This window comes from Melanerpes formicivorus, unplaced genomic scaffold (genome assembly GCF_026170545.1).
Source record: "Melanerpes formicivorus ecotype bairdi unplaced genomic scaffold, bMelFor1.0.p_v2 SCAF_66, whole genome shotgun sequence".
NCBI classification, from domain to species: domain Eukaryota; kingdom Metazoa; phylum Chordata; class Aves; order Piciformes; family Picidae; genus Melanerpes; species Melanerpes formicivorus.
This window is the reverse complement of record NW_027142418.1, coordinates 2175217-2196842: the sequence shown is the minus strand read 5'-3', so window position 1 is coordinate 2196842 and position 21626 is coordinate 2175217. Positions and strand designations below refer to the sequence as shown.

The 21626-nt window shown below is 48.5% G+C and overlaps 1 protein-coding gene across 5 annotated transcripts in view; it reads right to left on the bottom strand.

Annotated features, from left to right (window-relative positions):
• The window catches only part of IQSEC1 (IQ motif and Sec7 domain ArfGEF 1), a 511294-nt gene that overhangs the window by 279426 nt on the left and 210242 nt on the right, over positions 1-21626 (bottom strand). Inside the window, exon 1 of one of the 5 annotated variants that reach the window (XM_068162626.1) lies at positions 6361-6904. The exons of the other annotated variants lie outside the window; for them this stretch is intronic. Coding sequence (XP_068018727.1) covers positions 6361-6383 — 23 coding nt within the window. The 5' untranslated portion in view covers positions 6384-6904. Of the gene's footprint in view, positions 1-6360; positions 6905-21626 lie in introns of those variants that run through there. 5 annotated transcript variants of the gene reach the window in all.

Genomic DNA, 21626 nt, shown 5'->3' with positions numbered 1-21626 from the left:
GTCTGCAAGGACAAAATCCTGCTGCTCTGACATCAAAGATATTCCTTTCACTGCTCAGACCTTCACCCAGGATACACAGGACAGCATGAATTTAAGTTTCAAAGCAGCACAGAATCTTTGCCTTCAATTTTTATTCAGTTCATCTCACTCTATGTCCAGCAGCCTGCAGCCAAGTATGTCAAGGAGAGGCTGTGGTGGCAGAGGACAAATACTCTCCTTCTTTCACAGTGCTCTTAGTAATTCCAGTCACAGGATAACAGAGTGTTAGGGATTGGGAGAGACCTCCGAAGACCATCCCCCTGCCAGAGCGGGACCATAGAATCCAGCACAGGTCACACAGGAACACATCCAGACAGGGCTGCAAAGGCTCCACAGAAGGAGACTCCACAACCTCTCTGGGCAGCCTGCTCCAGCGCTCTGGGACCCTCACAGTCAAGAAGTTCTTCCTCATGTTGAGGTGGAACCTGCTGTGCTGGAGTTCATATCCATTGCCACTTGTCCTATCACAAGATGCAACTGAGCAGAGCCTGTCCCGTGCCTCCTGACTCCCAGCCCTCAGATATTTATAGAGATTCATTAAATCCCCTCTCAGCCTTCCCTCCAGACTAAACAGCCCCAGGTCTCTCAGCCTCTCCTCACCAGGCAGTGCTGCAGTCCCTTCAGCACCCTTGTAGCCTCCCTTGGACACTCTCCAGCAGATCCCTGTCCCTCCTGACCTGGGGAGCCCAGAATGGGATGCAATATTCCAGGTGAGGTCTCAGCAGGGCAGAGCAAGGGGGAGGAGAACCTCCCTGGATCTGCTAGACACACTCCTCTTAATGCACTCCAGGATCCCACTGGCCTTCTGGCCAGAAGGGCACATTGCTGTCCCATGCAGACCATTTCTGAGTGGCAGTTGTACAACACTGATATGTAAACCCCTTACAGTCCCCCGTGTCCTTGGCAGAGATCATCGCACACCACAGAAGACTACAACCAACACCTTTATTCCCAAGGCTTCCTTCCAACAAGATGACTCCCTGTACACAACTTCTTGGGAACCAAATCACAGGGAGGCAGCAAGACAGCTCAGGGCAAGAGAGCATCACTATAGTTACCTTGTCTGAGCGTGAAGAAAGCCACCCAGGTATCAGGAGGCAGCACAGTGACATGTTCCACAGCTGCTGTGTTGGCAGCTCCCTCCTTCCATCTCTGCCCTGCTCCCAACCACCAGCCCTAAAACCTAGTTAAAAGTATTACTGGCTAGGGCATTTGTTACAAGAAACCCAGAGAGAGGTATGAAGGATGCTCAACAACACCTTGGCTTAGTTTAAAGAGCAGACAGAAATCATTTTACTCCCACAAGAAGCAAAATCAAGAGGCTGTCATTGAACTAGTGAGAAATAGAGGATTATATTCAAGCATAGAGAGGAAAATACAGAACACAGGGATCCTTAAACACCTAATACATATACAGGATATGTGAAAATCCCCCAAAACCATCCCCACAAACAGACTAAACCACAGACCCCACTGCTCATTTTCTGCCCCCATGGCTCCCTTGCCTAAGCAGGCCAGGATTGCACAGTAAGAATTAGTCAGGCCTCTGAAGGCCATGGCCAGGCCTCCTCTCCCATTGTTACAAGAAGGCAAGAGCAGAAAGGATGGAGAAAAGAACCACAGAACTGTCAGGGTTGGAAGGGACCTCAAGGATCAGCCAGTTCCAACCCCCCTGCCATGGCCAGGGACACCTCACACTACAGCAGGTTGCTCACAGCCACATCCAGCCTGGCTGCAAACACCTCCAGGCAGGAGGCTTCCACCACCTCCCTGGGCAACCTGTGCCAGTCTCTCACCACCCTCATGGGGAACAACTTCTTCCTAACATCCAATCTCAATCTACCCATTTCTAGTTTTGCTCCATTCCCCCCAGTCCTATCATTACCTAACACCTTCAAAAGTCCCTCCCCAGCTTTCTTGGAACCTTCTTCAGATACTGGAAGGCCACAAGAAGGTCCCCTCAGAGCCTTCTCTTCTCCAGACTGCACAACCCCAACTCCCTCAGTCTGTCTCCATAGCAGAGCAGCTCCAGCCCTCTGCTCCTCCTCATGGCCCTTTGCTGGATACCTTCCAGCAGGTCCAAAAAAGAGGAGTTGGCCTTGCTGCCAACTTATAAAGAGAAAGCAGAATTCTGCAGTTCAATGGCAAAATGACAGTTTTCTGGCCCATCCCTGGACCTTTCTGGTCCTCCTGGAGGACTCAACTCTGTGTTTTTTTCTTAAAGGCATTTTTTTCCACTACCCTCATAGTAAAGAACTCCTCACATCCAATCTAAATCTGTTCTTCTCCAGCTTAAAGCCATTGCCTTTGTCCTGTCCCTGCAGGCCTTTGTAAACAGTCCCTCTGCAACCTTCTTGTAGCCCCCTTCAGCTACGCCAAGGCTGCTATTAGGTCTCCCCAGAAACTCCTCCTCTCCAGGCTCAACATCTGGGTTCGGAGTGGCTGGAGGACAGCCAGGCAGAAAGGGACCTGGGGGTAGTGGTTGACAGCAGCTGAACATGAGCCAGCAGTGTGCCCAGGTGGCCAAGAAGGCCAGTGGCATCCTGGCCTGCATCAGGAAGAATGTGGCCAGCAGGAGCAGGGAAGTCGTCGTGCCCTGTGCTCAGCACTGGTTAGGCCACACCTTGAGTCCTGTGTCCAGTTCTGGGCTCCTCAGGTTAGGAAAGATGTTGAGCTGCTGGAAGGTGTGCAGAGAAGGGCAACAAAGCTGGGGAGGGGTCTGGAGCACAGCCCTGTGAGGAGAGGCTGAGGGAGCTGGGGTTGCTTAGCCTGGAGAAGAGGAGGCTCAGGGGAGACCTCATTGCTCTCTACAACTCCCTGAAGGGAGGTTGTAGCCAGGTGGGGGTTGGTCTCTTCTCCCAGACAAGCAGCACCAGAACAAGAGGACACAGTCTCAAGCTGCACCAGGGGAAGTTTAGGCTGGAAGTGAGGAGAAAGTTCTTCCCAGAAAGAATAATTGGCCATTGGAATGGGCTGCCCAGGGAGGTGGTGGAGTCACCATCCCTGGAGGTGTTCAAGATGGGATCGGACGTGGCACTTGGAGCCATGGTTTAGTTGTCAGGAGGTGTTGGGTGAGAGGTTGGACTTGATGATCTCTGAGGCCTTTTCCAACCTGGTTGATTCTATGATACTAAGAGCTGGGCACAGCCAGCTTAGAGTACAGACCACTGAATTTTGCTTATCCCCTAAGATTTATCAAAGTGATTATCAGCCAGCATCTGTGCACGTGGCAGTATCAAGCAAACTGATAGCTCCTTGTTTTGAAGGCTGCTACCCATTTTAGTACTTCCTGCTGAAGTGCCCACAGCTGTTTTTGCCTGGGGAAGGCTTTCCCTGAGCTCTCCTCCATCCAAAGGACCTTCACATAATGATGATCTCTTGCAGAATAAACCCCAGCTCAGTCACAGCATGCCAAGCGATGAGCAGCAGTTATTCCTGTCCCATCCTGGAGCTCAATGCTTAATTAACCTCATGGATAATTATTTTTAAAAGAATTATCACCTTTTTTTGGGTTTTTCTTTTACATTTCATGATAAATGAAGCACAGAACTAGAAGCAGGCAAGAGGTGAGGCTTCTGCATCCCAGTCACACACGCTGTGCAGGAGGCCTCCAGTGCTGAGGTAGCTGCAACCAGGGTGAATTTAATTAAGCAGACGCTTCTAATTATGAACTTTCAATTCCCTTTTGATTAAGCCTTACTACAACCCCCCCTCTTCTGAAAGGTGATGCACAAGCATTTCCCATGTGTATAAAGCCCATTTGTGCTCACTTTCAAAATCCATAGTGAAAACCTCACGTGGCACAACACCAGGAAGAAGGAGCAAAGGGACACGAAACTGCGAGCGGCAGGAGGAAAACAAACTTCCAGGTGAAATCAGAAAACTGGGGGATTCACTGCATCATTTCTGCATTCCCCAAGCCATTAGGTTAGGTGCCAGGATTCCTCAGGAAGCTCCAAGTGACATTACCAGACAGGGCCCCGCTTCTCATCTCCCAGAAGCGATAATCAAGAGCGCAAGCAAACCCAAGCGGCGACATCTACACAGATTGGATTTGAAGCTCAGGAAAGAGGGCGAACATTGATGTGCAGAGAATGAAATTACACAGATCCAGCATAAGAGATTTACAGCGAGGCAAATCCCATCACTTAAAACAATGGGGAGCTGACATCTGCTTGATTCAGCGCAGCATATGAAAGAAAGGAGAAAATCTCTCCCAAATCCGAGCAGGCTGGCGTTGTTGTTGTTGTTTAGCTGGGTTTAGGACAGCAGCTATCCTGCTATCTACAGTCCATTGCAATTATTTTTATGGGGGTTTTTTTCTTCCCCCAAGGCCCAAATCCTTAATACATATATAATATTGGAATACTGAGAGAGTATTTATCACCTTGAAACTAACTCACCCGTGAGAGACCTGCTGTATTTCACCGTTTAAGGCATTTCCAGCATTCAGAACAGATCAGTTTTAAAGAGCACAAAGGGATTGGTTTTTTTTTGAGTACCTGTGTCCCAGAGAGTTAGTTCTGCAAAAGCCCTCAGGCTGGCATTTTCCTTCTTTGCAACTATCAGCATCAACTTGCCCAAATAGGAGCTAAAATACAGGAGAAGGCACAGTTCAGATCTTGTTTTCTACAGCAATGTGCTGAGGCAGGTGAAAGATATCAGATACGTAGGCAGGAATAGAGGCAAATGCTGTACAATGCTTCTATAAATAAGACTGCAATATTGCAGCTCAAGAAAGTAGCCCAGGGACAGTCAATGTTCTTTGACACCACATGATAAGCACTGTGAGCATTGTTTTCATTGGAAGAGACCTTTAAGATCATCGAGTCCAGCCTTCAACCTGAGACCACCGTGGTCGTCAAACCACCTCCTGAAGTGCTACATCAAATTCTGTCCCCTGCTGAGTTACCAAATGCCCAGATGCCAGAAGTCACATTAAAATGGAGTCCAACACAAACATTACTGCTTCTCCCTGGTGTAAACACACGGTGTTCTATTTAAAGCTGATCCACGTACACATGGAAGGCTACAACCTGTTCCCCCAGGCTCGCTTCTTCCTACCTACAGCTCTGAGTTTGCTTTGATTTTAAACCATTTCAACCTGACCATTCATGCCAGCATCATGCCATCAAACCATAAACCAGAAGGCTGAAGAAAACTTAGGAACAGACTTCATCACTCTTTCAGCATTCATTTTGAGTACTTTGTTCTTGAATGGTTCCTCTGCCTGCACAGTGCTGCTACTGAAGGAGAAGCAGGTTAAGACCCTCAAATTCAGACCTCCTCACAGGCACTACTAAAGTCATTAAAAAGGTTACAGATGCCAACTGCAGCTGCTTAATGTACAACCCCCTGCCAAACCTCAAATTTAACCCTAAATGGAGAGGACCTTTCAGCAGAGTTCAGAAACACAAGCAGCAGGCACAGCCATTTCAAACCACCGGGTTAGAAGCCAAGGTGGGAGCGAGGGTGGCTGGCAGAGGACAACCTAACTGAACCATCTTGGCTGGTTCTGGTTTTACCCTGAGGTGTGTATGGGTGTGCCAGAGCAAGGATTTCTGTGGGACCACTAGAACCCAGCCAAATCATGCCACCCAGTGTGGTTTCCATCCCTCCTCTGGCTGCTGCCACCAAGGGCAGACGCAAACTTCAGCACCATCTTTCTCTGGCTACAAGTGGCGAACCACTCCACCAAACGTGACAGCTCAGGCACAGAGCTGCTGGAAGGCACGAGACACTGAACTCCTGCTGAGCTGACTACAACCTTTCAGAAACTGGTCAATTAAATAGCGAGCAATTAATGCATCCTCAGCTGCTGATCAAGCATACATGCCACAACAACAAACCCCACCATGGTGTGTCGCCTGTTGATGTCGTTCTGCTTGAGGCTGCACCCCAGAGCAGTGTAGCGATAGTGATGTATTTAAGAGACAAAATAGGCTTTAATATGACAAAGCATTCAAACAAAATGGAAGAGAGATCCTTGACTCGTCACAGACAGAAGTCCCAGCACCCTGCCATGGCTTCTTGTGTGCAAAACAGGGGTTTGGTATTTATTTCCACCGCTCAACATAGACTCCTTCACTTTATTCTGTTATATATTGAATGCCCCTGTGCACACACACACACAAGCACCATCTATGGATTCCTGATACAGGGATCATTCAGCTGCCAAAACCCCCAAATCAGGTAACACCCTAAAAATGGTCTGTGGAAAGCAAGCCACCAAGCAATAACCTGAGCCCTACTCCCACTTCTGGACTCCTCGACACCCATACCGGAGACGTGATGACAGATGAAGAAGGAAAAGGTACTCACAAATAACACCTTCTGCAAGCCATCCTTGACTGTCAGGTGGGTTGGGTATTTATGTTTCTCTCTCAGGCAACCTGAGGTAGGCAAGCTCTTTCTTAAGGAAATAAATGAATTGATTAAAACCAAAAGAAGAACCCGACCAGCGAACCGAAATGAAGATCACATTCACAGCTTCGGCACGCTCACGCGCGATCAGCCCCGCTGGAACATCACAGACAAGTCAGCTGGTGATGTAACCAGCACCAAACACTGCATCACATAAACCCAAAGGCTCTACAGGGTTGTATTTTGCAAAGCCCAAAGGTTTTTCCCGGAGAGGAGGTCGGGGAGGCGTGAAGCAGCCACGCTCTTCTCACGTCCCCGGTGGGCTTGCTCTCTGCCGCCGCAAAAAGTCCCGAAGCTGTATTTATTCTCAAACTTCATCCCCGAGGGAAGAGAACCCAAAGAAGCAACCCCACAATATGCTCTCTCAGTTGCTATTTAGACTGAAATAGAAAAGCACCAAATGTCGCGTTTGCGGCTGCACCATCTCCGTGTGAGCACTGTAGTACAGCCCAAACCGAGGCAAGGCCATTGGTCCTTTCATCTCCATGGCAACAGCAGCATCTGTGAAGAGGAGCCCTATTCCCTCCTCACTGCAAAGTCAATTTATAGCCACATACTATGACACACACTGATAAGACAGCGAAGCTAATCGGCAGCCAGGAGAGAAAGGGAGCGAAGGAGGAGATTAAGCTCCTGCCCAGGAGAATGCGCTCCGGTGAACAGTGCTGCTCGGGTGGAAACCACAACGCCCTGAACCCGACCCAAGCTGCTCCTTGCAGCTGGGCCAGGCTGGGAATTCGTGAGCTCCATGGGTTAGATAACAAGGATAGCTGCCTAATATTTTATGGAATTAGCTTCTTGGTTAAATCTCTCACAGACCCTAATTAATGGGGGAGGAGCACGATGGTTTTGATCTTTGCAAAAGAAAAAGCAAACAAAAAACCAAATTAAAGTTGTTCTTTGCAAAAGAAAATAACCCCCCCCAAAAACCCAAACAAAAAACCCACCCCAAAATTAAAGTGGTTCTTTGCAAAAGAAAATAACCCCCCCCCAAAACAAACAAACAAAACCCCTCCCAAAATTAAAGTTGTTCTTTGCAAAAGAACAAAAAACAATAAAAAACCCCAAAATAAAGTTGTTCCTTGCAAAAGAATAAACAAACAAACAAAAAGCTGTTCTTTGCAAAAGAAAGAAAAACCCAAACAAACAAAAAACAAGTTAAACTTGTTCTTTGCAATAGAATAGAATAGAATAGAATAGAATAGAATAGAATAGAATAGAATAGAATAGAATAGAATAGACCAGACCAGGTTGGCAAAGGTCTCAGAGATCATCAAGTCCAACCTCTCACCCAACACCATCTAATCAACTAAACCATGGCACCAAGTGCCTCATCCAGGCTCTTCCTAAACACCTCCAGGGATGGTGACTCCACCACCTCCATGGGCTGCACATCCCAAGGGCCAATCTCTCTTGCTGGGAAGAACTTCTTCCTAACCTCCAGCCTAAGCCTCCCCTGGCACAGCTTGAGACTGTGTCCTCTTGTTCTGGTGCTGCTTGCCTGGGAGAAGAGACCAACCCCCACCTGGCTACAACCTCCCTTCAGGGAGTTGTTGACAACAACAAGGTCTCCCCTGAGCCTCCTCTTCTCCAGGCTAAGCAACCCCAGCTCCCTCAGCCTCTCCTCACAGGGCTGTGCTCCAGACCCCTCCCCAGCTTTGTTGCCCTTCTCTGGACACCTTCCAGCATCTCAACATCTTTCCTAAACTGAGGGGCCCAAAAGTGGACACAGGACTCAAAAGAAAAAAACCCAACCAAAAGAACCAAATTAAAGTTGTTCTTTTCAAAAGAGAAAACAAATAAGCCCCCCCCCCCCAAACCCCCCAAACCCAACCAAGACCCCCAAATTTAAGTTGTTCTTTGCAAAAGAAAAACAATCAAACCCCAAACTACCAAAAAACCTCACTCAAAAAACTGCAACCAAACTAACCAACAACCCCCCCCAAACCCTTCTCCCCCACCAAAACTGAAGAACTATTACTTTAATATACATTGTTGTTTCCCTACAGAAGGTTTGTTCATTAATAGCAGCAGCAAAGTGAGAAGTTTCACACAATCCCAACATGAAATGAGGTTTAGAAGTGACTTCAGGGGATCATGCCATCCAACCCCCTTGCCAAAGCAGGGCACCCACAGCAGCTTGCCCAGGATCACAATGGCCAGGGGGGGTTGGAATCTCTCTAGAGACTTAGACTCCACAACCCCTCTGAGGTTTCACAGTTCTGTAGACTGCTGTCCTCCCATCTCACCCCAGCACCATCAGTGATACATTTCAGCAGCATCATGCCTGTGCTCTAAAGTCTATCTCCAGGAAAATGACCACATGTAAGGGTTTGATGAGTCAGCTAAGCTACTGAGGTCCTTCATAAAAACCCAAAACCAAATGTGGCAGTTCAGGCTGGGTGCCTCCTGTTCCTGCCACATAGGTCACACCTCTGGTGTCCTGAGGGTCCAGCCCAGGAGGTGGACACAGGAAACAGCCTATTTCATACCCATAATATCCTGCACCCTATAGATCCATCTGCAAAGTCTTTCTCTTCCTCTTTCTTCCCTCTCTGCTCCCATGGGAGATGCTCCCTATCAGGTAACACTGGAGGAGTTATCTCAAAGCCTCTTAGCCTGGCTAGGCCGAATGCCAGGAGAAGGGGGAGGCAGTCTCAGACCTGGCCAGCTGAGACCAGCCTAGCAGTGGGGGAGGGGGAAGAAAGAGCCCTGGGGATTTTGGGTATATCCTCAGGTGAGGAGAAGGGAAGTGTTGGGAGGCTTTTGGGTGTGCTGTAGGGGACTCTGTATGCTTTGGGTTTCTGTTGTCACTGTGCTTTGTAGCTTCTGTACAACACTTGCTGCTTTTCCATTTAGACATTAGAATAGAACAGAATAGAACAGAATAGAATAGAATAGAATAGAATAGGTTGGAAGAGACCTTCATTTAAACTTTCCCTCACTTCACAATCCATATGTGTGATGAGTGTCATTCTTTCACCCCTCTCAAGGGCAAGAGAGGATCTGCCTGGCCTCAAACCAGGACACCAAACCACCAAAAAACCCCAACCCCAGCAACAGAAAAATAACCAGCTCCACTCCACAGAAATTCCCTTTTCCCCTCCTGTTCCCTGTTTCCTGCCCCACTCTGATGCTCAGCACTCAGGCCTTATGTTATCAAGTCAGCCAAGCTTCCTCCCTTGCTTCATGAATCAACACAATGACCATCTGCTCACATTATTAAGTTAAATATATACCAGAACACACTGATGAGGGCAGCTCATTTGCCATGGTCAAGTGATCAGTCCAGAGCTGTTCCATGGCCAGAGACAGTATTTCCAAAAGAAGAGGGAGCAGGTGGTCAGCCAAGTGCTCCTCATCACAGCACTACCTGTGAAGTTCCTTGGGCTGAAGAGGAGCAAAGATGCTGCTAGAAAATGGAACTTTGCAAAAGCAGATTTTCCTAATGTTTGGATATTGGAAAACATTTCTTCCCTGCAAGAATGGCCAGGCATTGGAACAGGCTGCCCAGGGAGGTGCTGGAGTCCCCATCCCTGGAGGTTTTCAAGAAACATGTGGACACAGCACTGTGGGGCATGGTTTAATGGCCATGGTGGTCTCAGGCTGACTGGTTGGGCTTTTCCAACCAAAATGAATCTGATTCTATATTCTGATGGAGTTTGGCCCAAACTGATTTGCAAATGACCACCTTTAGTGTCAAAAAGCTCTAAGGTACTCCCTTTTGGTCAGCCATCTGCCTGAAGGCAAACAGTTAAGTCTACAACCTACCATTCACCTCCCACTTACCTGCCACACAAACTCCTGCTAGACTGGGAACCAAGATAGGAATTTTATCTCTAGCAGACATGCATTTAGGTTAAGCCATTCAGCTTCACCTGAAGTCAAACTGATGGTCATCTGTAGAACTCTCCAGGCTGCCAAAGCCCTGGAGACACATCAACATGTGTTAGTGATCCAGCAAGGCAACAGGAAACCACAGAGTCACTGAATCACAGAATGTTAGGGGCTGGAAGGGACCTAGAAAGCTCATCCAGTCCAACCCCTGGCAGAGCAGGATCACCTAGAGCAGATCACACAGGAATGCATCCAGGTGAGTCTTGAATATCTCCACAGAGGGAGATCATCAAAACCATTATTGATGGGGAGAATAAGACCCCAGACTTAGAATCATAGAATTGTCAGGATTGGAAGGATCCTCAAGGATCATCCAGTGCCAACCCCCCTGCCATGGGCAGGGACACCTCACACTACAGCAGGTTGCTCACAGCCACATCCAGCCTGGCTGCAAACACCTCCAGGCATGAGGTTTCCACCACCTCCCTGAGCAACCTGTGCCAGTCTCTCACCACCCTCATGGGGAACAACTTCTTCCTAACATCCAATCTCAATCTCCCCATTTCTAGTTTTGCTCCATCCCCCCCAGTCCTATCACTCCCTGACACTCTCACAAGTCCCTCCCCAGCTTTCTTGGAGCCCCCTTCAGATACTGGAAAGTCACTAGAAGGTCTCCTCAGAACCTCCTCTAAACTTCTCCATCCCCCCCAAATCAGCCTGCAGTGCTTGGATACTGCAGCAAGAGGTACTTCAGCACTCACTTAAAGAAACTACATCTAAACAGGGTGATTGGAACTGGATGATCCTTCCAACCCTAACAATTCTATGATTCCATGTCCCCACTCCATGAGCAAGGCCTGATCTGAATCATCCATCCACGTGCCTCCCAACACCGGCTGACATTAATGAGGTGGTTTGGTTTCTGCTAACTTTTCCCACAAGTTAAGACAATTCAGAGCAATACAGACTCAAGAGAGGTTGTTTTGCTGTCACACTCAAGACAGCCTAAAGGTATCTTGCTGCAGAAGAGCTTTCTAATGATTCAAAGACTGCCTCATTTTCAGCAGATCCCAAGCACAGAGCCCTGGCACAGTGCAATTTGAAAGCTGCTTGCAGGTGGGGAGATTGCACATCACAGCCAAACCCTTTTTAATGGCCACAAATACATCTCACAGATAAATGCCTGCTCATAAAACCAAACCATTACAGGCAGAGTCCCATAAACCAGCTTTCCAACATACTGTAAAGTCAAGCAGCTCCATCAGTGCTGGTGCACAACAAAGAGAAAGCACAAACAACCCTGGCAGCTTGGGCTGATCCTTCTGTTCTTAACTCCAGGCCCTGCAGCTGCCTGGCACTGCAGTGCACTGCTTGTACAAAGAGTGAAGAGTAAGACAGAAGTAAGAATAACTTCTAGAGTTATTAATTCACAAATTCACCAGCAAGCTGCCCTCCTGGCCAAGAAGGCCAATGGGATCCTGGGCTGCATCAAGAAGAGTGTGGCCAGCAGGTCGAGGGAGGTTCTCCTGCTCTTTTGCCCTACCCTGGAGAGGCCTCATCTGAAGGACTGGGTCCAGATCCAGATTTGCCAGTTCAAGAGAGAAAGGGAACTGCTGGAGAGAGTCTGTAGAGGCTCCAAAGTGGCTGGAGGATCTCTGGGAGAAGGAAAGGCTGAGAGCCCTGGGGCTATTAAGCCTGGAGAAGAGCAGACCCACAGGGGCTGAGCAATGCTCAGCAAGAGCTAAAGGGAGAGGGGCAAGAGGCTGAGGCCCCAGGCTCTTGTCAGTGGTACCCAGAGACAGGAAAAGGAGCAACAATGGGAACCCAGGAGGTTCCATCTGAACAGGAGGAGAAACTTGTTTGGTGTGAGGGTGCTGGAGCCCTGGAGCAGGCTGCCCAGAGAGGCTGTGGAGTCTCTTTCTCTGGAGAGATTCCAAGCCCCCCTGGCCATGGTGATCCTGGTCAAGCTGCTGTGGGTGCCCTGTTTTAGCAGGGGGCTTGGACTGTGTGATCTCCAGAGGTCTCTTCCAACTCCCACCACGCTGAGATTCTGTGAAGCACGATCACAGACATGAAGCTTTTACTGTGCACAGCATCTTTGCACTTGTTTTGTACAAGGTTTCATTTTGGTTTTAGATTTCCTTTTGGTGTGTTCAGGTATCATGATAACTGAAAACACCAAAACCCTATTGGCTCTAAACCCAGCTGAGTTGCTACTTAGGGAATGGTTGGACCTGATGATCTTTAAGGTCTTTTCCAACTGACATGATTCTAAGAGATCTTACTCAGTTATATTTTCAAGACAACAGACTGAGTAGTATAGTTTATGTTAAGCATGGTCTGAAGATGCTGTTTGAGCCAATGTATCTTTAGATCACTGCCTTCCTCAGCCCTCCCCTAAAACAATATAAAGCTGGCCTGATGAGTAAGCACAGGACAAGGCCTGGCCTGATTGGTTCTTAGCAAAGTGAATGTTTTACAGCTGATTGAATATCACAAAGTGGAAGGTTAGTTGTTGCACAGGGTATTTAGCCGTAGCTTTTGACTTGGAATCACAGAATGGTCCAGGCTGGAAGGGATCTCCAAAGCTCATCCAGTCCAACCCCACTGCAGTCAGCAGGGGCACCCCCAACTAGATCAGGTTGCCCAGAGCCCTGTTCAGCCTCACCTTGAGTATCTCCAGGGATGGGGCCTCAACCACCTCCCTGGGCAACCAGTCCCAGTGCTCCACCACCCTTATAGTAAAGAACTTGTTCCTCACATCCAATCTCAATCTGCTCTGCTCTGGTTTGAAGCCGTTGCCCCTAGTCCTGTCCCTGAAGGCCTTTGCAGTCTCTGGTAACACTGCAGCCTTCTGGTAACACTGGCACTGGCAGGTTGCTATTAGGTCTCCCTGGAGCCCTCTCTTCTCCAGGCTGAACAGCCCCAGCTCCTTCAGCCTGTCCTCCTAGCAGAGGTGCTCCAACTCCCTGATCATTTTTGTGGCCCTACTGTGGAGCTGCTCCATCAGAAGAAGAAAGGCTGTTCCTTTCTAAGGAGAATAAAGCAAGCAGGACAGGGCAGGGTTGCAGCTTTCCCTGGTGGTGCAAAGTCTACTCAGCAAGATACTTGTACAGGATGTTATTTGAGGCCACTGTGTGCGAAGACCTAGAGAGCAGATGGCCAAATCATTACCCTGATCAGTTTGCAACCTAAAGGTATTAAATACAAAGACTCACTGAAATGATTGGGAAGATCTCCCAGGGGCTTCAGCAGGCACAGCAAGTCACAATAAGCATTAAGTCCTCCTAAGAGTTACCAACATCAATAACCTGCCCAGCCAGGGAACTATCTATTCCCCCAAATCATTCCTCCCTGCTGAGATTTCTCTTCCTTCCATTACTGCAAGGAATCACAGACTCATAGAATGCCTTAGGTTGGAATGGACCTTAAAGATGATCTAGTTCCAACCCCCCTGCCATGGGCAGGAACTGATCCCACTAGCCCGGGTTGCTCAAGGCCTCATCCATCCTGGCCTTGAACACTTCCAAAGAGCATCCACAACCTCCCTGGGCAACCTGTTCCAGTGTCTTATCATCCCCACTGCAAAGAATTTCTTCCCAATATCCAGTCTGCCTTCCCCATGCTTAAATCCATCTCCTTCTTCATAGTATCATAGTATCAGTCAGGGTTGGAAGGGACCACAAGGATCATCTAGTTCCAACCCCCCTGCCATGGGCAGGGACACCCCACACTAGATCAGGCTGGCCAGAGCTTTCTGTCTTCTTCCTGTCCTACCCCGCTTCCTTCATACTGACACAGAAGTTTAACCTAACTGGTCCTGGTCCTGACACAATCATAGAATTTTAAGTTGGAAAAGCTCTCTAAGATCATGGTGCTCAACCTTCAACCCAACACCACCATGGCCACTAAACCATGTCCCAGAGTGCCACGGCCACAGGTTTCTTGAACACCTCTAGGGATGGGGACTCCACCTCCCTGGGCAGCCTGCTCCAATGCCTGACCACTCTTGCAGCAAAGAAATTGTTACTAATCTCTAACCTAACCCTCCCCTGCTGCTGTGAACCTCAGAACAACAAGTGGCAAGTAGCTTGATGACAGAGTAAGCCCTGAGCGTGGGGTGCGGGCGCAAGGCTGACAGCTGTGCTGTTCGTTCGAGCAGCTCCTCATCCAAGGGACCCCCACTGCTGTAGGGAAAAGCTCCTCCCCAGGGCACAGCACAGCATTTTCAGTTTCCATCACATCTTGATGGAGTTGTGCTGAATGGATGCAGCTCCAAATTGGGTTTTTTCCTACTGTTTATTTTGGTAAGAGGCCCCAGAGCTTTCTCAGCAAGCTGCTTCTCATTTTCAGCTGGGTTGTTACTGATTAGTTGATAGACACTCACTTGTGTTGAAATCCCTCTGCAATACTAATTTTATCCCTCTGTGTTCCAAGCTCCCTGTGCTGGTGTCTGGATCTATTTTATCTTACACACACTCTCTGTTTATCCTGAACACAGTCAGAAGCACTTACTTCATCTCATGTTTTTGCCTACTGAGTTTTGGCGCTCTGCTTCAGAGTCACAGAATGGCAAGGGGTGGAAAGAGCACCCAGAGATCACTGATTACAAGCACCTCACCAAGGCAGGGTCTCCTAAAGAAGGAAATGTGCCCAGACAGGCCTTGAAAGTCTCCAGAGATGCAGACTCCACCACCTCTCTGGGCAGCCTGCTCAAGAGCTCCAGCAGCCTGAAATTAAAGCAGCTCCTCCTCATGTTTAGATGAGCTTCTGATGTTCAAGTTTGTGCCCACTGCCTCTTGCCCTGTCACTGGGCACCACTAAGAAGTGTCTGGCCCCAGCCTCCTGACACCAGCCCTTGAAGTATTGATCAGCATTGATCAGATCCCCCCTCAGGCTGCTCTTCTCCAGACTAACCAGCCCCAATTCTCCAAGGGGCTTGGACTGGGTGAGCTTTAAAGGTCCCTTCCCAGCCAAACCATTCAACGACTTTATGACAATTATTTCCACATAAAGAGCAAGGCCAAGCTGCCCCTCCTGCCCCCACCCCCCACTGATGTGTGCCTCCAACAGCACTGTAGTCATTTCAATAAGCCATTTACTTAATTTCTCCAAGCTTGTCCATGTCCTATGAAAATGGAAGGATTTCCTATCATTTCACCAGAATTCCTCCCTTTTATCCCAGCTCCTTTCTCTCTCTCTCTCAAAAATAAAGCTCACTAAATCCCAGCAGGTTCTCCTCTGCCATCAGCTCCTCTGGAAGGCCCTCACTCTTCACCAAACTGAAGCCTCAGCACAAAAGAACTGCAAGTATGAGCTGCTACTGGCAGCAGAACAGAGCTCTGGAGAAATGTGTTGATTACCACTCACAATAAATTCTTTTCCTGTGTGTACAAGGATATCAAATGGAGAAGAGAAGGCTCCAGGCAGACTTTAGAGCAGCCTTCCAGGACCTGAAAGGGGCTACAAGAAAGCTGGGGAGGGACTTTGACAAGGACAAGGGGCAATGGCTTTGAGCTGGAAGAGGGGAGATTGAGACTGAAGATGAGGAAGAAATTCTTTCCTTTGAGGGTGGGGAGACTCTGGCACAGGCTGCCCAGGGAGGCTGTGGCTGCCTCCTTCATGGAGGTGTTCCAAGGCCAGACTGGATGAGGCCTTTAGCACCCTGGGCTGGTGGGAGGTGTCCCTGCCCATGGGAGAGGGTTTGGAACTGGATGAGCTTTAAGGTCCTTTCCAACCCAACCTACTGGAGGATTCTATGATCTATTTCTTTCCTAATTACATAACATAAGTACAAACTCTTTGTCCACATTCATTCCTTTGGACAACAGAGCTGTTGACTATTCTAGGATTCTCTGATTCCTATTAAAAACATCATTTTTCTGCTAGGCAAACTAAGCCCTAAGTAAAAAACCAGCTTCATTTTAAGTCATGCTTAAAAATTCTGCTAAAACAGGGCTCTGAAATAACTATTTATACCTCCTCCCACTATGCAAAGTGACTTCTTCTTATAAAATAAATAAATAAATGGATCCCACTCGAATTAAAATAGCTTTGCAAGCCCTGCAGTCAGTCCTAACACACACTGCCACTGAGAATGCTTTGTATCAGAGACTCAGAGAATCACAGAATGGTCTGGGTTGGAAGGGACCTCTGAAAGTCATCCAGTCCAACCCTCTCTGCAGTCAGCAGGGACATCCTCAACCAGATCAGGTTGCCCAGAGTCCTGTTGAGCCTAGCCAACTGATCACCTTAACAAAACCCTTTATTGGCTGCCTGCTTTGGCTACAGACACACAGACAAAGGTAGGTAAGGCTGGGCAAGGCCCTGAGCAACCTGGTTTAGTGGAAGGGGGTGGTGAGGGGTTGGAACTGGATGATCTGTAAGGTCCCTTCTAGCCCAACCCATTCCAGGATTCTGGGTAGCTCTCAACAGCCTTAGTTTCTGGTCCCATTTCTGGAGTCTCTGTTATAGAATAGAATAGAATAGAATAGAATAGAATAGAATAGAATAGAATAGAATAGAATAGAATAGAATAGAATAGAATAGAATAGAATAGGATAGGATAGGATAGGATAGGATAGGATAGCATAGCATAGCATAGCATAGCATAGCATAGCATAGCATAGGTAGAGTAGAATAGAATAGAATAGAATAGAATAGAATAGAATAGAATAGAATAGAATAGAATAGAATAGAATAGAATAGAATAGAATAGAATGGGATAGAATGGGATAGGATAGGATAGGATAGGATAGGATAGGATAGGATAGGATAGGATAGGATAGCATAGCATAGCATAGCATAGCATAGCATAGCATAGCATAGGCAGAGTAGAGTAGAGTAGAGTAGAGTAGAGTAGAATAGAATAGAATAGAATAGAATAGAATAGAATAGAATAGAATAGAATAGAATAGAATAGAATAGAATAGAATAGAATAGAATAGACCAGGTTGGAAAAGACCTTCCACATCATCAAGTCCAACCTCTCACCCAACACCATCTGCTCAACTAAACCATGGCACCAAGTGCCTCATCCAGGCTCTTCCTAAACATCTCCAGGGATGGTGACTCCACCACCTCCCTGGGCAGCACATCCCAAGGGGCAATCTCTCTTGCTGGGAAGAATTTCTTCCTAACATCCAGCCTAAGCCTCCCCTGGCACAGCTTGAGACTGTGTCCTCTTGTTCTGAGGCAGTTTTGCCCTCTCCCTGGACATGCAAACTACTCAAACTCCCTCACACCAAATGTGACTCTGGGAGGAAAAAAAATCAATCATCTCTCTTGAAACAACTCTCAGTTAACAAATTGGCATCTTTTAAAGTACTAAAAATAGGCTCTCTAGGCACTTGGTGCAGCCACAACGAATTAAAAACAACATCAGATCTGCTGCTGCCTTTCCCTCCCCCACCCCCATGCTTGTTTTTCCAAGGGTTTTGCTTGTTGGCTTGTATGTGCAAATGCTCAACACCTTTTGTCCTTTGCTTTGTCCTCTGCACTACATGCAGTTGGTAGGATTTTCATTTCACTGCTATGATTCCATTCCTTTTGCTGTAGCAAACACAGTCAGGTTCACCCTGGAAAATGCTGGCTGAATCAGGTATAGAGTGGAGTGGAATGGAATGGAATGGAATGGAATGGAATGGAATGGAATGGAATGGAATGGAATGGAATGGAATGGAATGGAATTAACCAGGTTGGAAAAGACCTTCCAGATCATCAAGTCCAACCTCTCACCCAACACCATCGGATCAACTAAACCATGGCACCAAGTGCCTCAGCCAGGCTCTTCTTAAACACCTCCAGGGATGGTGACTCCACCACCTCCCTGGACAGCACATCCCAATGGCCAATATCTTTTGCTGGGAAGAACTTCTTCCTCATCTCCAGCCTAAACCTCCCCTGGCACAGCTTGAGACTGTGTCCTCTTGTTCTGGAGCTCGTTGCCTGGGAGAAGAGACCAACCCCCACCTGGCTACAGCTTCCCTTCAGGACAGCAACAATGTGGGAAAGCCCTCTGAGATCATCCAGTCCAACATCAACCCAACACCACCATGGCCACTAAACCATGCCCCCAAGTGCCACAGCCACAGGTTTCTCAAACACCTTCAGGGATGGTGACTCCACCACCTCCCTGAGCAGCCTGTTCCAACCCCTGACCACTCTTGCAGCAAAGAAATGTTTCCTAGTAACCAACCTAACCCTCCCTCCCTGGTGTAACCTCAGGCCATTTCCTCCCCTCAGAAAACAGCTGAAATTATTGTTGGGTTTTTTTTTTGTCCTTATGACACTTGAGCAGCTAAAGGCCAGAGTCTTGGTTTGGGCTAGAGCAGAACTGACTCTGGTCAGTGCTGCCACTTCCCACCTCAGTCTCTGGTCACTCTCTGCACTTTCTGCAGCCCAGGGCAGGTTTGCACAGCCAAGAGCTGCTTCCAGCAGCAAGAAGCTGATGAGGAGAGTTCCTGCCAAGAGCTGGGGGTGCAGAAAGGCTCTGCCTTGGACTTGATCCTGTGCAGACTAAGGTCTTCTGTGGAGATAAGGTCTCCTTCATTGCCTTTCTCTTCCCCTTTGGGAAGGCAGAAGGGTTTATAAAGAGCCTCAGTCACTCACCTAGTAGCTGGCCCACCCCTACCACTTGACAGGCTGGCAGCAATGCAGTGTTCAGCTGGAGATCCCAGGCTTCATGTGCCATTGAATGATGGAATTGTTAGGCTAATAACCTAATATCTCCCTGTGCACAACTCCTAGACCATGCCCCTAAACTCCTCATCCAAAACTCCTTCAAACAATTCCAGGGGTGGTGACTGGGGTGCATTAAGAGGAGTGTGTCCAGCAGATCAAGGGAGGTTCTCCTCCCCCTTGCTCTGCCCTGCTGAGACCTCACCTGGAATATTGCATCCAGTTTTGGGCTCCCCAATTCAAGAGGGACAGGGATCTGCTGGAGAGAGTCCAAGGGAGGTCTACAAGGATTTTTGAGGGACTGGAGCACTGCCTTAGGAGGAGAGGCTGAAAGCCCTGGGGCTGTTCACTCTGGAGAAGAAAACTGAGAGGGGATTTAACAAATGTTCATAAATATCTGAGGGCTGGGGGTCAAGAAGGAGAGGACAGACTCTGCTCAGTTGCACCCTGTGATAGAACAAGGGGCAATGGATGGAAACTCCAGCACAGGAGGTTCCACCACATGAGGAGGAACTTCTTCACTGTGAGGGTCCCAGAGCCCTGGAGCAGGCTGCCCAGAGAGGTTGTGGAGTCTCCCTCTGTGGAGCCTTTGCAGCCCTGTCTGGATGTGTTCCTGTGTGACCTGTGCTGGATTCTATGGTCCTGCTCTGGCAGGGGGTTGGACTGGAAGATCTCCAGAGATCCCTTCCAACCCCTGACATCCTGTGAGCCTTTGATCCATCAATGCCCTGGGCAGCCTGGTCCAGTGCCCAATGACCCTGCTGGTGAAGAAACTCTTCCTAATATCCAACCTAAACTTTCCCTCATAGTATCATAGTATCAGTCAGGGTTGGAAGGGACCTCAAGGATCATCTAGTTCCAACCCCCCTGCCATGGGCAGGGACACCCCACACTAGATCAGCCTGGCCAGAGCCTCTTCCAGCCTGGGCTTAAACACCTCCAGGGATGGGGCCCCAACCACCTCCCTGGACAACCAATTCCAGGGCTTCACCACTCTCATGGGGAAGAACTTCCTCCTCACATCCAGTCTGAATCTCCCCACCTCCAGCTTCATTCCATCTCTCATCCTTTGTCATCAGTGCACACCAGTAGGCAGAGTGGACTTCAGTGTCAGCTTAAGTCCCCACTTAAAGCATTCATGTAAAGGCTCAGCAGAGCCTGTGGGTAGGGTTCTTCATCACTCAGGATGTGTGTGTGGCTTGCCACCATCACCACTCTCCCTGAAATATCAGGGGCAAGACACCATCCTTAAGGAGGTGAGAAAGCTTATCTTCATTCTCTCCATATGTGACAGTCTAGCACATGTATTTCCAGCTCAAGGTTGTTCGTGACATAGCAGGATACCTGCTAAAGAGCAAGAGAGGCACAGGAGCTGCAAACCACCCATCCAGCACCACCACTTCAGCAGAGCTGCACTTAACAGCATCTCTGCTGCTTCTCTCCACTTGCAACAAACACCACAATGCTTGAATGGCAAAGTCAAAGATGTATCCAAAGCTCCAAAGGCTACACACCCCTCAGTGAGTCCCTGCCCCACTCACACATCTCCTTGCCTGCTTTATTTTCCATTAGAACATGTCATGTTAGGAACAAAACCTCTAGAACACTGACAACAGATCCAATCAAACTGAAGAATGGTTTCCAACTTCTCACATGCTCCAGCTGCACTGGCAAAACTTTGTGGAGCTGAAGAAGTTCACATCCAGCTACCACAGGATCACAAGATGTTAGTTAGGGGTTGGAAGGGACCATTCTGGACACCATTGAGTCCAACTTCCCTGCCAAAGCAGGACCACATGCTGTGCACACATCTGTCACCAGCTATTGCTTTCAAAGCATGGAATCATAGAACTGTCAGGGTTGGAAGGGACGTCAAGCACCATCCAACCCCCTGCCATGGGCAGGGACACCTCACACTACAGCAGGTTGCTCACAGCCACATCCAGCCTGGCTGCAAAACCCTCCAGGCAGGAGGCTTCCACCACCTCCCTGGGCAACCTGTGCCAGTCTCTCACCACCCTCATGAGGAACAACTTCTTCCTAACATCCAATCTCAATCTACCCATTTCTAGTTTTGCTCCATCCCCCCCAGTCCTATCACTCCCTGACACCCTCCAAAGTCCCTCCCCAGCTTTCTTGGAGCCCCCTTCAGATACTGCAAGGCCACAATTAGGTTCTCTCAGAGCCTTCTCTTATCCAGACTGAACAACCTCAATTCTCTCAGTCTGTCTCCATAGCAGAGCAGCTCCAGCCCTCTGCTCATCCTCAGGGCCCTTCTCTGAACACCTTCCAGCACCTCCAGATCCTTCCTTTGATAGAGGCTCCAGAACTGGACACAGTGCTCCGGGGGGAGGGACTCACCAGAGCAGAGCAGAGGGGGAGAATCCCCTCCCCAGCCCTGCTGGCTATGCAGGATGTGACCCAAACACAAGATATATGTGTATCACAGTATCACAGTATCACTAAGGTTGGAAGAGACCTCAAAGATCATTGAGTCCAGCCTGTCCCCACAGACCTCATGACTAAACCATGGCACCAAGTGCCACATCCAATCCCCTCTTGAACACCTGTGCTTTGAACATGTCTCTAGTCCTCAGGTGAGATATCCTGGTGTCAGCTTATTCAGGCAAATAATTGTCACTTATCCC